This window comes from Pelobates fuscus, chromosome 12 (genome assembly GCF_036172605.1).
Source record: "Pelobates fuscus isolate aPelFus1 chromosome 12, aPelFus1.pri, whole genome shotgun sequence".
Classification (NCBI taxonomy): Eukaryota; Metazoa; Chordata; class Amphibia; order Anura; family Pelobatidae; genus Pelobates; species Pelobates fuscus.
The window spans coordinates 85,094,859-85,108,823 of NC_086328.1; the positions used below are offsets into that span (position 1 = coordinate 85,094,859).

At 40.8% G+C, this 13,965-nt stretch overlaps 1 protein-coding gene across 1 annotated transcript in view; it reads right to left on the reverse strand.

The window, feature by feature from the left end:
* Positions 1–2,076: 2,076 nt before the first annotated feature.
* The window catches only part of PLCB3 (phospholipase C beta 3), a 137,226-nt gene continuing 125,337 nt past the window's right edge, over positions 2,077–13,965 (reverse strand). Inside the window, exons 24-33 of the mRNA XM_063437490.1 lie at positions 13,185–13,282; positions 12,198–12,324; positions 11,852–11,887; positions 11,551–11,758; positions 8,653–8,788; positions 7,583–7,659; positions 7,296–7,385; positions 7,098–7,155; positions 2,990–3,076; positions 2,077–2,826 (exon numbers count right to left, since the gene is read on the reverse strand). Coding sequence (XP_063293560.1) covers positions 2,599–2,826; positions 2,990–3,076; positions 7,098–7,155; positions 7,296–7,385; positions 7,583–7,659; positions 8,653–8,788; positions 11,551–11,758; positions 11,852–11,887; positions 12,198–12,324; positions 13,185–13,282 — 1,145 coding nt within the window. The 3' untranslated portion in view covers positions 2,077–2,598. The remainder of the gene's footprint in view (positions 2,827–2,989; positions 3,077–7,097; positions 7,156–7,295; positions 7,386–7,582; positions 7,660–8,652; positions 8,789–11,550; positions 11,759–11,851; positions 11,888–12,197; positions 12,325–13,184; positions 13,283–13,965) is intronic.

The following is a 13,965-nucleotide window of genomic DNA, read 5'->3' on the forward strand; positions in this document are numbered from 1 at the left end:
TAAAAGTCTCTGTTGGTGTAATGGTCAGGCCAATGCTTTTGTCCATATAGTGTATTTTGGCTTCTGCATTTAGACAGGGCCATGTTACCTCTGCAGAAAATGCACAAAGAGACATGATTCTAAAATGTCAATTATAAAGGATCTACAATAGCAATACAGAGTTGACCATAGATAACGCATCATTAAAATAACCTCTGGTACATCTCAGAAGACTATATTTTCCTCAGATGTAGTTAGTCTGGAAAGACCACTGAAACGTCTGCAGTAGTGTACTCTGAGCGTATCCATGGCATTATATGAGTGTGCATTGCCTGCAAATATTTTAGTGGAACATATGTAAAGCTCTTGCTGGCACACAAGTACAATAAATCCACTTACCGTATATACTCGAGTATAAGCCGGCTTATACTCGAGTCAATTGTCTGTATTATGGCAATTTACATTGCCATAATAGAGACAATGGGGCTGTGTAGGAGGGGGGCTGGCAGAGCTGTTACTTACTTCTCCTGCAGCTCCTGTCAGCTTCCTCCGCCTCCGCGCCGGGCCGTTCAGCACCTCTGTCAGCTCCCAGTGTAAGTCTCGCGAGAGCCGCGGGGTCATAGTGCGGCCGCGAGACTTACACTGGGAGCTGCACGGACCGGCGCGGAGGAGAAGGGAGCTGACAGGAGCTGCCAGAGAGGTAAGTAACAGCTCTGCCAGCCCCCCTCCTACACAGCCCATCCACTGGACCACCAGGGAGTGAGAGCCCCCCTCCCTGCCATGTATCAAGCAGGGAGGGGGGACGAAAAAAAATAAAATAATAAAAATAAATAAATAATTAAATAAAAAAATAAAAAATAATAATAAAATTGCCCACCCCCCACCAAGGCTCTGCAACACACACACACACACACACACACACACTGCACTCATATACACACACTGCATTTATTATATACACACACACTGCACTCATACACACACACTGCACTCATACACACACGCTGCACTCATTATATACACACACTGTAAATAAATATTCAATTAATATAATTTTTTTAAGATCTAATTTTATTTAGAAATTTACCAGTAGCTGCTGCATTTCCCACCCTAGTCTTATACTCAAGTCAATACGTTTTCCCAGTTTTGGGGGTAAAATTAGGGGCCTTGGCTCATATTCGGGTCGGCTTATACTCGAGTATATACGGTACATTTCAGTGCAGCTACATGGTCAGGCAATAAAATAACGCTTTTAGTGAACCCTGTATAAGTTCAAAGAGTACACTGCCACAGCAGTCAATTGTCAGAACTACCATTATGACACTAACAGGGCTTTTCACTAAAATTAGAATCGTCAGGAATTCAAAGTGAATTTCAAATGTAATTATAAAGAAGTTCAGCTGGAAACATAGCTAACATGAGGGATTTTTACATTTCAACTACTTTATCCTTAAATTAAAAATTCACTTTAAGTTTGCTTTGAATTCCCATAATTTATTTCTTTAGTGCATAACCCTCTAAACTTAAACTAGATGGATGCTGTGATACCTGCCCAGGGGGTCTGAAAGAAACACGTATTCCTAAACTTACAGTATTATACTAGCTAGTTAGATAGTTTGAAAGTTTAGTAAATAACCCACATTGTGCTATATAGTATGATGATAATTTCCATACAAGCTCAGGTCCACTGTTCTGCAAAGTTCTATCACTTCCAGTGTCATTACTTTCAGCTGCTCAGTGAACACTTACCACTAATGAACGAATGTGAAAGCTAGATTCAAAAAGCATTAATTACATAACTGTAATAATAGTCGAATCATTCTCTGAAATGTAATACTTAACACTATTTCATATTCAATATCTATTAGAGAGGTTGGACACACTCTGCTGTCCAATTATTGAGGGGCTGTGCATTAGCAATTAGTCTCATTGCTCAATGTGAACAAATTACTATTAGTGAAAATGATGTTACTAATGAGTGAACGAGAATGCTGATTAACGAATGGATGTCAAAAACTTCCCAAATTCCAGCAGAGGAATTAAGAGGCTGAAAAGGCGCTGGCACCTTCAGCTGATGTTGCACATTACCAAGAAGGATTTTTATTTTTATCATTTTATTGGAGAAATAAAATGTGAATAAAAAATACATAGAATGAGATAAGAAGACTAGGCAATCACTGATACATTAGGACACACAGCACCACACATGCATACGAACAGTACTCATTCATAATGCTCAAACAATGTCATTCAGGACACACACACGCACCATGTTTTCGGCCTTCTTATCACATCAGTGACTATACAGAATATTCAGACCAGGGGAGAGATGGAACATTTCTGGTGATGTTCAAGTTTAGGCACACTTGGGCTAAACAAAAACCCATTAACAGTTTTTTGTTTCTGAGAGGAACATTGGCTATTTTGTCAAGATGTCCTCTATAAATGAGGTCTTCTATGTTCGGAAACGATGATCTGCAATCAAAGATCCTTAAAGACCTTGAGGAGTACCATGTCAGCTGGATTTGATTATTGTTTTGTTTTTCTTTTTTCTTGGTTAGAAAATGGAATTGTGGTCTTCAGCATTTGTTAGGGAAAATAGTTCTAGATTTTTAAGGGTCAGAGTCTTGTGGCTTCATCACTTGAGTCCTCAGGGGTCTGTACATGATCACCCTCACCATACTCTGACCCCCAGTTTAGGGTTATAGAAGAGGGAGTGCTGCGGGTGGAGGAAGGAGTTCCTGAAACGCTGCCTCCCCAGCCTCCCTCGTCCTGCAGGTACCTTCGTACCTCCTGGGGTAGTTGGCGGAACTCAGCTTGGCATTCTTCATCCAACTGGGCCAGCAGCTGGAAAAGAAAAGAAAAAAATAAACCAATGAGCTGCTGTTAGACTATATGACTTTAATAATAGATGCAAAAAAGGAAAAGAAAAGAGAAGAGTGGTGTGAAATCTGAACCACACACGAAAAGCATGATGTCTACATTGCCCATGGTTACAGATAATGCTGACCTTTGGCTCCTCGTCCTTTATCCTTTGGAGAGTCTCCTGATGAGCAGTAAGTAGCTTTTCCAAACGCCTCTTCTGAGCTTCTTCTAACTAAAAGAGCAGAACATGCTTTATCAATAAAATAATAATTAACTGTGGCTAACGCTTATATGCAAATGTCAGACTGGGCAGAAGAAAATTACATTGCCGAGTAAATTAATGGTCCTTTCTAGAATAGGTCTAAACATCCAGTGTCAACAACAAAAAAAGCCAAATTAGTTCCTTCAAAATAATCCTACTAACCCAGCAACAAATACAAACATTTACAATATGTAATTACAATCCAAATGGAATATGAAACACTAAAGAAAATTCTAAATTCAAAAGAAAGAAATATTAGTAACACAATTATTGGTACTAAAATGATACAAAACAGGTAGGGCCTTGCACTCTTCTAGCTGTTGAGAAAAACCCACACCTTGAGTAGAAGTATTAGTACTCGGAGGTGTAGTAGGTTATTTGACACCTGGGTTGTAGCTGTGTGTTGGCACACTCCACCTCTTCCTTCCTGTGTGTAGCTCCACCCCACTATGTGTCTCTCAATTGTGTGTCTTTCCTGATCTCCTTTGCGTTTCTCTCCTAACCTGTCTAACCCGGTTGTGTTTCCTAAAGGAGCACAAGTGAAATAAATAATTAAATAATAAAAATGAAATGAAATTATATATGTAACGGTAGTCACCATCACTGAGACTATGTGTGGGTCCACAGATTCCTCTTGTGTTTTGGTTACCCTGTGCCCAGTATTTGTGCAGGGTATGTTGAATGTGGTAATTGTCTGTGCCTTACCCCCTCCCCCTTTTTCCTGTCCTATTGTTTTCCAGCTGGGCGTTGTCCCATTGTCCCAGGGACACTGCCAGACCAGTTTAAACTAGCTGCCCTGTCCCTCCACAATCTCCCATCAGCCCTTGCTATTGTCTGGCCCCACCCTTCCAAGTACTATAGTGCTCTATTCACCCTATTGTATGTAAATGAGGCTGTTGAGGGCATAAATATGTGTGCTAAGTATATTAAAGTTAGTTGCGGTTTTAACCTTCACCAAGTGCCTTCTGGTGTTAGGGAAAAGTATATAATCTGCTGATGGAAAGTGTGTCCAGGGCTATAAAACACAGTAGCTGGTCCAGGGTGGAAAAGGCCCTCAGTGATCCCAGTCAAGTCTCGGGACCTGTGTCTGAAGTGCTCCAGGGTCCCTGATAGATAGGGGGAAGCAGACTTGGTGGAGGTACTCGGTCGGAGTACTGTAGCTCTGTCACAATATATAATATTTTATTTATTTTTAGTGTTTTTTAAACTTGTGTACATTACAAGCCATTAAACGTTTATCAGACCAATTTCATGGATCTACCAATTCAATGCCTCATATTCTCCCCTACCTCTACCTTTTGTGTCGCTAGTCCCCTATTCCCTCTAACATGTAAGCTCAACTCCTCTGCCACTGTGCATCCAGTTCATCTGGCTACAAATAAGTGTCTGTTAGTCCACCCATTGTACAGCGCTATGGATTATGTTGGCTCTTTATAAATAATAATAATAATAATAATGTAAGAGGCAAGCTAACCTTGCAATGGAAACATAGAAAAATCAAAGAGATCTGATTGGCGCAGTGTTTTGCAGCGCACTTCCCTCTGAATTCTTTCCTATAGGAAAGCATTGGATTGGTTGAGATTATCAACACTGATGACCTCTGCCAAAGAAGAGGGGCTTCAGCAAGATGGCTGATTCGGCTAGGACAGGCTTAAGATTATGGCAGAGCTTGGGGCAGGTCATTAGGCACGGGTTAGGAAATTTATTTTTGGGCTGAAGTCTCTTGTCTTTTTGCTACGTAGCAACCCTCCTGCCTTCACAAAAAAAAAAAAATATACATATATAAAAATGGGGAGATAACATGTTCTATGATGTTCTGTCAGCCAACCTTGTCTCTGCCTAATTCAAAAGGCAGAAAACCCCAGGGCCTTAGGCGATTGTCTAAGTTGTCTTATGGTTAATCCTGCTCTGTTAAAGGGTCTGTTCACGAGGTCGATGAGTTGCTTCAAAGTTGTTTGATGGAAGCCCTTATTAGTAACTAGTAGTGACGTGTGTATTGTTTAGGAGATTTACTGGTATCAAGCAAGATTGGAGAAGCTAAACACCAAGTCCTTTTTCAAAGAGAAAATCTTTTTATCTTCAAACAGAGAATATGCTGTCAGTAACTTGGTAACCGTAACAACAGAAAGCAGAGTGTGTGAACCATGTCCAAGTCTACAAACATGCCTGGCATATCAATAAAGCAGAGGGTAGATGTAGAAAGTAATGGAGCAATGAAAAACACCTTTTGCAGTATTCACTTAGCGGCACAGGGATCAAATACCTTTAAGATGCCTCCTTATAAAACATCTTGCTTTTCAGGTAACAAACATGCAAATGACCGGTCTTCGATTGCAACAATTTCTGCTATTTCTAGAGGCCTTGTCTACACTACAGTCTGACATTTATTCCTAATCCCTGTGTCAGGACCCAAGACTGAGTCCCTAAACTATTTCATTATAGTCATCAGACCAAAGGCAACTGCTAAAAGTAACCTGGTCACTGTACCAGAACAGTCTTCTCAGGGGCAATGGAACCATCCTGACCATGAAGAGACGTTGGTAGGAGATATTTTGCAGAACTACTTTAGTTTATTATTTATATTAGTTGATTAACGGGTCACCGAGACAATTTTACACTTAAAGAACGGGTTGCCATGCTAATGTCATGTGCGCATTGAAATTAATTTCTAGTTTGATCGCTTGGAAACATCAGTGACAACAGAAAGCCAGCAGCACATACAAATGAGTTCCTCAGCTAAAATTGGTTTAGCACTTATGATTCTTCCTAATAATCTAGCAACAAAGCATAAACACACTATGCAGTAACATTTGCATTCCTACACAAAACAGTATTTAAGTAGACCAGTGATTTCCCCCTCCTGCAGTGTTAATGGAACTACTATTTCCGAGACGGGTCAGGTGCACAGAGTAGAATTGATAATGACGGCAGGAATGGTTTAAAAACAGGACACAAGTCGGCAATTGTACCCTGGGCTGGTCCAAAATCTGTACGTAAAGACTGGAACTTTGCGTGGGGCCATGTGATTAAACAGTGTGTGTTAGTGCTTGGTGCTGCATCCTAAGTGTGTTCTAACTTTTCATTGACCTTCCACAGCTTCCCCGTGGGCACACAGAACTCCTTCCCTTCTCTTTCCTCCATAGGCTTAGTGTCAAAGGCTGAGAAATGATATGTTGAGCTGCAGGGGCTCTGCTTTATGTAGTCAAAGCAGGGAATGCACGTTGTTGAACTCCTTCAAGAACAAGAGCATGTCAGGACTGTAACGATAGCAGAACATAATCATAACCCTGATCCCAAAGGGGCTAAAAATAATTTATATTTGCAAAAAAAAATTGCTGTTCAGGTAATATCTAAAAAAGGATGGAGAAAGTGATTTCAATATATCTCTATGTTGCAGGTGGCTGTACAATTACTGTGATGCTCAAAACACACCAAAAATAGCAATGACAATAAAGAGGGAAAAACCAGTGTCAAAAAATAAAATAATAATAAACAAATATACTATAGTAGAATATATAGAAGTGTAAATAGTTCCTTGCATAACTAAACATTCTATGTTCACGGATCTATTAGTGTCATGTACTATTTTTGGTTATGCACGTTTATTCTGTGTGAGAGCAATTTGGTTAATTTGTGCTCTCTAATTGGATATTATAAACCACAAATCTTACTTACGTGACGTTAATTATGGCTCAAGGCAAATATATACGAGTGCAGTCTGCTTGATTATTGCTAGGCTGGTGCTGTGGTCTTGATGACTGATCCTCTATGTGTTATACGTGAGTGATCTGTATCTTGAAATTCACTGTACATGCACTGTGTCAATTGCGAATGAGAAATCAGCGCATGGTAGGGGAGTCTAAGCAAGTTAAAACTACTGCAACATGTGCTCACTGAGAAGCCACGACAATGTGTGTGTATACACAGGGATACAAATACACATATTACATATACATGGTAGACAGAGACAGACACGTGTCAGCGCACTCACCCTGCGTATGGAGTTCACAGACTCATTAATGTGACGCCTGTTGATTTCTGTCAGTTCTCTGTAAAAGGAGAAAAAAAATACAAAAAAAATGAAAAAATAAGGAAAAAAGGGAAATAAGCAAAGAAAAGAATGAATTATTAACAGAATAAAAAACAGCAGGTAAGACGATGAGGAGAGCAGAAAGTAGTATTCACATACACATCCTTCTTCTGTCGCTCTCGCGATTTGGCTTCGGTGATGCTGTTATGTCGCTTTCTGTCCAGCATCTTCTGCAGTTCTTTCTTCTCCCTTTAACGAAGAATTGACAATTAGCACCACTGCTCACACCACTCTCACAGAGCTGAGATTGTCACGCAAACATCCAGCAAGCCTATATTACATAAAACATCATCGTGCTCTACCTTCACTCTACACAAGGACAGAATAAAGGAGAGTCACGTTGACTGACATTTGTTTGTTCGCTGATGTTAAACAATGTTACTCACTTCTCATTAATCTCTTTTAGTTTTTTGAGCTGGGCAGACTGGCACACACGGGCTACTTCTTGGAGTTTTTGAACAGACTAAAAGAAATTAGAGAATAATCAAATACTTCTCTGTTACTCTATATGTCTAACTTAACACTTTGATGACTTTATCACCTACCCACCAACCATTTTTCTACCCACTCTCCTACAAATGTTTTTGTAAAGAAGTGTTGTGCTGTCCGTCCCATGTGGTCATGTGGCAGACTTATTGCCTCCTTATGTTTTATGGATAAACATGTCTAAAAACTGCAATGTTCAGGTTGTTTGACAGATGTTTCGTCAGCTTGGCTAGAAGTCCTTGATTATTGGACAAATGGATTACTTTTTGATGTCTTCTCCTACTACTTGGACAGAAGATGAGGGTAGGTGGGGATGGGAGGATATTACTGCATTTTTGCCATTGCCAGGACTTTGCGATTGTGTATAGAGGACCATGAGACTGTGCGTCCCATTGTAATTCATGGGGTTTTGGACCTATCCTCTCAACAAATTGTATGTTGGAAAGTAAAGGATAGGCCTCCATGCACGTGGTAGTATTCACCTAGTTTTCTCCAGGAACCCAGAAACCCTCATCTCTCTCACACGGAACAGATAGCCATGTTTGTCCTTTACCTACTACTACGTGGCTTTGGGGACCACAGCTGATTTTTTAAAACAGGGCTTGATGGCATTTCCCTTCACTAGCGAATATGCTTTATTTTATTTTTATTAGAGCATTTTAACAAGGTTTATCTGTCAGTACGTTTATTTCAAAGCTGCAGTGTTTAAAACGTTAATATAATGCTCACTAGGCCGGCAGTGAATGTTTTTTTTTTTTTAAATCAGAAAGTGTAGAGCAATTAAGTAAAGTTTTGGTAATACAAGGTATTTTAGTTAGTGTTTAGTAGCATCTTATTAGACACTGGGCTTGGCACAGCAAACACAATAGCCCATACTATTTTCCTCTTTGGAAGATTCCCCCTTCAGTGATGACAATAAATCTTGCCCAAGATCTCTTTGGTGTCTGTAGTTAAAGACGGGTATAATTACCTGCAGTTGGTGGGTGTGTTTAATTTTGCGCTCCTGCTCATGCTGGCTCTCTCTCAACTCTAAGAGTCGTCTCTGTTGCTCTGTCTGCACCTCCAGCAATTTTCTTTGCTGCTCCTCTTCCTGCTCAGAGTTGAAACTGCAGCAAATCACAGTGGTTTTAATTCACGCTCTGTTCATAACAGACCCAGGTGTTACAACACCTTTCACATTATCAGAGATGAGCAACAATTGGCATTCCACCTGCTGTGGATTACAGCTTGCCTTCATAATCCTTAAGCAGCAGTAATGTCAAGGTCCACAGCAGCAGGAGAACCAGAGATTGCCTTATTACAGACAATGTTTGCAGTGAAAACATGCAATAAACAAGCAGTGTGCCAAATTAAAAGAAAACGAAAAAGAAAATAAAATCTTATTTCATGTGTTGTCCACAAAGAAGACTGTCATAACACATCTAAACACCTTTTATTCAATCTGTACAGTTGTCTGCGATTCTGCTAGCATGATGAGGACATTTTACATACCATTTGAGTTGAGAATTTAGCTTAACCCCTTAAGGACACATGACGTGTGACATGTCATGATTCCCTTTTATTCCAGATGCTTGGTCCTTAAGGGGTTAATCTTGTGGTGGAATTTCGGTGAATGTAAATTTAGTAGGCCAAGATTTCCATGTGGCATATGTGTATGTTGTGTCAGTTAGTTAGCTACACGTAGCTAGGATACTGTCATCAATGTACTGAGCATGTGCAGGAATGCAGGAACTGAAATTGCACTTATTTCCTTTGTCTTGGATGGGCCATGTGGTTTGACCAGATGTACAAGTCTATATTCTGCTCATTGATTGGTTAAATGTATATGTGGGTGTAGCTATTAATGGGAGGAGTTATAGTGCTATATAAGGAATGTACACCATGTGTTGGTCTCTCAGATCTGTTTGGAACGTTAGTTCATCTGAGGCCCGATCGGTATGTTAATAAAGACTTCTTACTTCCTGAAGACCTGCATCTGTGTTTGGCTTCTGCTAGTTTACTCGGTAACAATCTAATATTTTAAACACTCTAGCTGTTATGTATCTACAACTCCCAAGATGCCCAGCTGACCCACATGCATTCTATCCCTAGGAGTATCTATCCCTAGTAGTTGCCGAGTATCATGGCATGTGTATTTCCACCACACACACACAGAGATAAAACAGTACCTTAATTTCTTAATTTTTTAACATTTTTGTAACATGTATTGAGTATCCAGTGACTACAGATAGAAGCTCCTTGTCTTTCCTGCTCCTAATACTGATCCTCCTCTTTCACTCTTCCTTCAGGTTAGTGGTATCCACATAAGTCCATCCTTGCAAGCGCGCTGTCTTGGTGTCATACTTGACTCTGGCCTCACCTTTGAGCCTCACATCCAGTATGTTGCCAAATCCTGTAGATTCCACCTTAAAAACATAGCCCCTTTCTTACACAAGATGCTACCAAGGAGCTTGTCCATGCTCTAGTAATTTCCTGCATGGATTATTGTAACCCTCTCCTGATTGGTCTTCCCAAAAGCCGTATTGCCCCTCTACAGTCTGTAATGAATGCTGCTGCCAGACTGATTTTCCTCTCTAGTCGGTCCTCTCACCCCTCTGTCTCCTTACATTGGCTTCCTGTATCATATAGGAGTCAATTCAAAGTGCTAACCCATACCGATAAAGCACTGAATAATTCTAGTCCCTCTTAAATCTCTTCACAGATCCATAATGTCCCTTCTCTGTCTCTCCGCTCTGCCCGTGACCTTCTCCTGTCTACTACTCTCACCCGTACGGCCAACTCACACTTGCAGGAATTCTTGCAGGCAGCTCCCTTCCTATGGGATAGCCTGCCTATCGTTATCAGACTCTCCCCTAGTCTTCAATCCTTTAAGAAGTGCCTTACAATCCATCTCAAGCTTATGGCCTCCCAGACTAACCTCTACCTCACATACCTGTCTCTTGCTCTCTCCTAAAGGGCTGCACTCTAGTCTCTCCTCCAGCTCTGCTTCACTCCCACCTTATTTTATTTTTAATTCTTTATTTTTTGTTGTGCATGGTATAACAGTAGGCTTACCCAGCCACAATAGCAGTCATACGCTTATAACTGGCATCATAAACATAACGTGGCATATAATAGTCAGCACAGTTTTTAAGTTTTTGTTGTAGTGAATAGACTGCACAATTTTCTGTGATAACAACAGGCATTGTACATTGTGGTAGCTTGGTAGTAGTGTGGTAGGGTACAATCAAGTGGTTGTGCCTTAGATTTCAGGAAGTGTTAGCCTACACCCAGGTGAGGTGTATATGTAAGAACCATAGCACCTATATTAAGGTCCATATTGTACAGGCTGGAGATATGTAGGGAACAGGCTGGAACAGGCCGACATATCGTCGGTGATATCAGGTGTTAGACTAGTGAGAGGGGAGGCTGACACGTAGGTGGATCAGCTGCAGTTCTAAGCTCTGTCGCTATGGTTAACCTATGCTTTAAGGTGATTTGTGTGCATTTGCAAGTTAGGTGAGTTAAGACACATAGCGCATGTCCAGTTTGGACTCCCACCTTATTTGATTTCTATTTCCTGTCCTAATGTGTTTTATACCCCACCTCCTATAGACTGTAAGCTTATTTGAGCAGAGTCCTCTTCAATGTATCGTTCCTGTAAGTTTTCTTGTAATTGTCCTATTTATAGTTACATCCCCCCTCTCATATTATTGTAAAGCGCTACGGAATCTAATTAAATATAATTCTGCAATTTCATTTATAGACGGAAACAACATTTTATTTTACGGGACTGATCTATCAAAGAAAGCATGATTGGGAAGTTTGATAAAACCATTCACAGAGATCACACTTTAAGAAAAGGCAATAGATTTCCCTGGTTACTTACTCTTGTCCCCCTTTTATGGTTCTCACAATGCTCTTCTTTTTGCGGATGCTCTGTAGCTGTGTGATTCTGGTGCTTTGTTCCTTGCACAGAGTGGAAACCTTTCGTTGGTGTTTGCGATGCATTTGACGCAATTCCCGATACTGACGGCATAGCAACTTCACAAAGCTCTTTTGTAACTTGAGTTCTTCTAAAGAAGGTGCATGCACATCTAGAGAATGGTGAGATTATACACATTTTCATACAATTCACATTTAGAACTAGCAATACATACATCAGCCAACTAGACCATCACGTACTCTACCTGTTAGTATACTAGCGATGAGGTCATCTCGGTGAACTGTGGGAGAGAGAAAAGAACATATAGGTACACATAACGACATGGCAATCACAGAGCAAGTCTTTTCTCCTAATAAAATAGCCATGCTGTAACAGGTATACATAAAAAGAAAACAGTACAGTACAGTAGTACAGTAGTAGAAACAATACTACATGAAAAAAGGTATTCAAACAAAGCAAGAAGTGCACGGATCGAGTGAATTAACTGCAAATTGATATGCTATGACATACATACGGTTTGACAATGCCATGTCACATCCATCAAGCAATAGCATCCTCTCCTGACACACATAATAAGTAATGCCACTTGCCTCCTGTCATGCCAGGAGTTGCCACAGGTGTAGTGGACACCTTCCTATTGCCGGCTGTGACCTGTGGAGACATAGATGGGGTCTCTTGCTTCTGAATCCCTGATGTTTTCTCCACGTTGTTGGCCTGCTGTAAAGACAGATCAGTCACATGTTCAAATGCACAATTTAGGAAATTCAATTAGGGTACATATATAATGTGGACATCATAGTGTAATAATACCTTCATAGCACCAGTGCACAGACACAAGCAGACAGGGCCAGCATGCAGTCTGTCAGTGGCGTGCAGTCTCTCGTTGCTACAAGGAGAGACTCTCTATTTAGAACTGGTACAGGACACCTGGTAACACTGCCTGTGGTAATGAGGGTCTCACTGTCGGATACAGTAAGTGACTGCTGATAGAAGGGACACTTTATACTGAAACATGGAGGTCCATGTGCCAGGCATAAAATGTGATATAACTCAAAAAGTACATCCCATCCGATTTCCATACCAGGTGTAAAGGACAAGAAACATGTTTACTGTTAATCATTTCAATTGACTATTCTAAATCATGGTTGGTGGTTCACATAGGCATCATAAAATGAAAACCTAAGGGTTCACCATCACAACTGTGTAATACATTGTGACATTTTAACAATTCATTACCACTCTTAATGGACATGATAACACATTTTTCCCTCCTATAGGGATATAATATACAATTATTTCCTGGAATAAAAGAGAGCAGCTTATGGCCAGGTAGGATCAGTAGACTTTGGTAACTTACTCTTCTTTTTTAATTTTGGTATTGATTCAACTATTAGACGGCCCTGGTCTGTCTTTCTGGCTAGTTTCTGATTTAGGAACTTTTTTTGGAGCGGTGTCTTTAATATGCTTTTTGTAGATCAACAAAGTGTAATATCAGCATTTAGGTACAAATATCCTGTATGCAAATAGTGTAATACTGGTCTATTTTTTTTTTTTTTTAAACATTTGTTTGTGCTTACTCTGCTTACCTCGCTGTCTCCAATCAGAGCCATGAGCTGCTTTGCCCTCTGATCCAAACTGATGTGTTTGATGGGATTAGTGAGAGCAAATGCATAATCTGTTGAGATGTGAAAAACACAGGTTATACAATACAGGCTATCAGGAGTCAACATGGTTTACATTTCAGAAAACACTTATTGTCAATTAAATACTAGGATTAAGGGGGCGGAGCTAGCAGCCATACTGTCTGGACGCATGTTGACAGAGCTCCGGGTGGAAAATACCCTAAACTTGCCTAAACCCGAGACATTTCTCTCCCAGCTGGCACTGACCGTGCTCCTTACTTACCTACAGACATGGGGCGTCGGAGCAAGAAGTATAAACCCGATCGACCCCCGTCAATGGCATTTATTGGCGACCTATAGTGGAGGCCACAAAACTTGCAGAGGTCTGACATGGCCCTGATGTCGGACGGACCCTCGCAAACATCCAGTGAGAAGTCCCTTCTGGGCGTAATGGGCACCACTTTAAGAATGTCAAAGTTCGCGGCTTACCTACTGATATTGAAACTGGGGAACTCCCACAAGTATTCCGCCGACTGCTAACCGTACTGTTCCAAACAAAACAGGCAAAATTGATGCAACTAGACGGCTGGTACCACATTGCGGGGCCTCTGAATAACACACCGGGAGCAGGCAAAGATGTGATCCTTCGGTTCCAGATGAGCCAAGACCGAACAACCTTTATGACAGCAGTGCGCAACCGATCGCTGTTCAAGTTTGAGGAGCACACTCTTACATT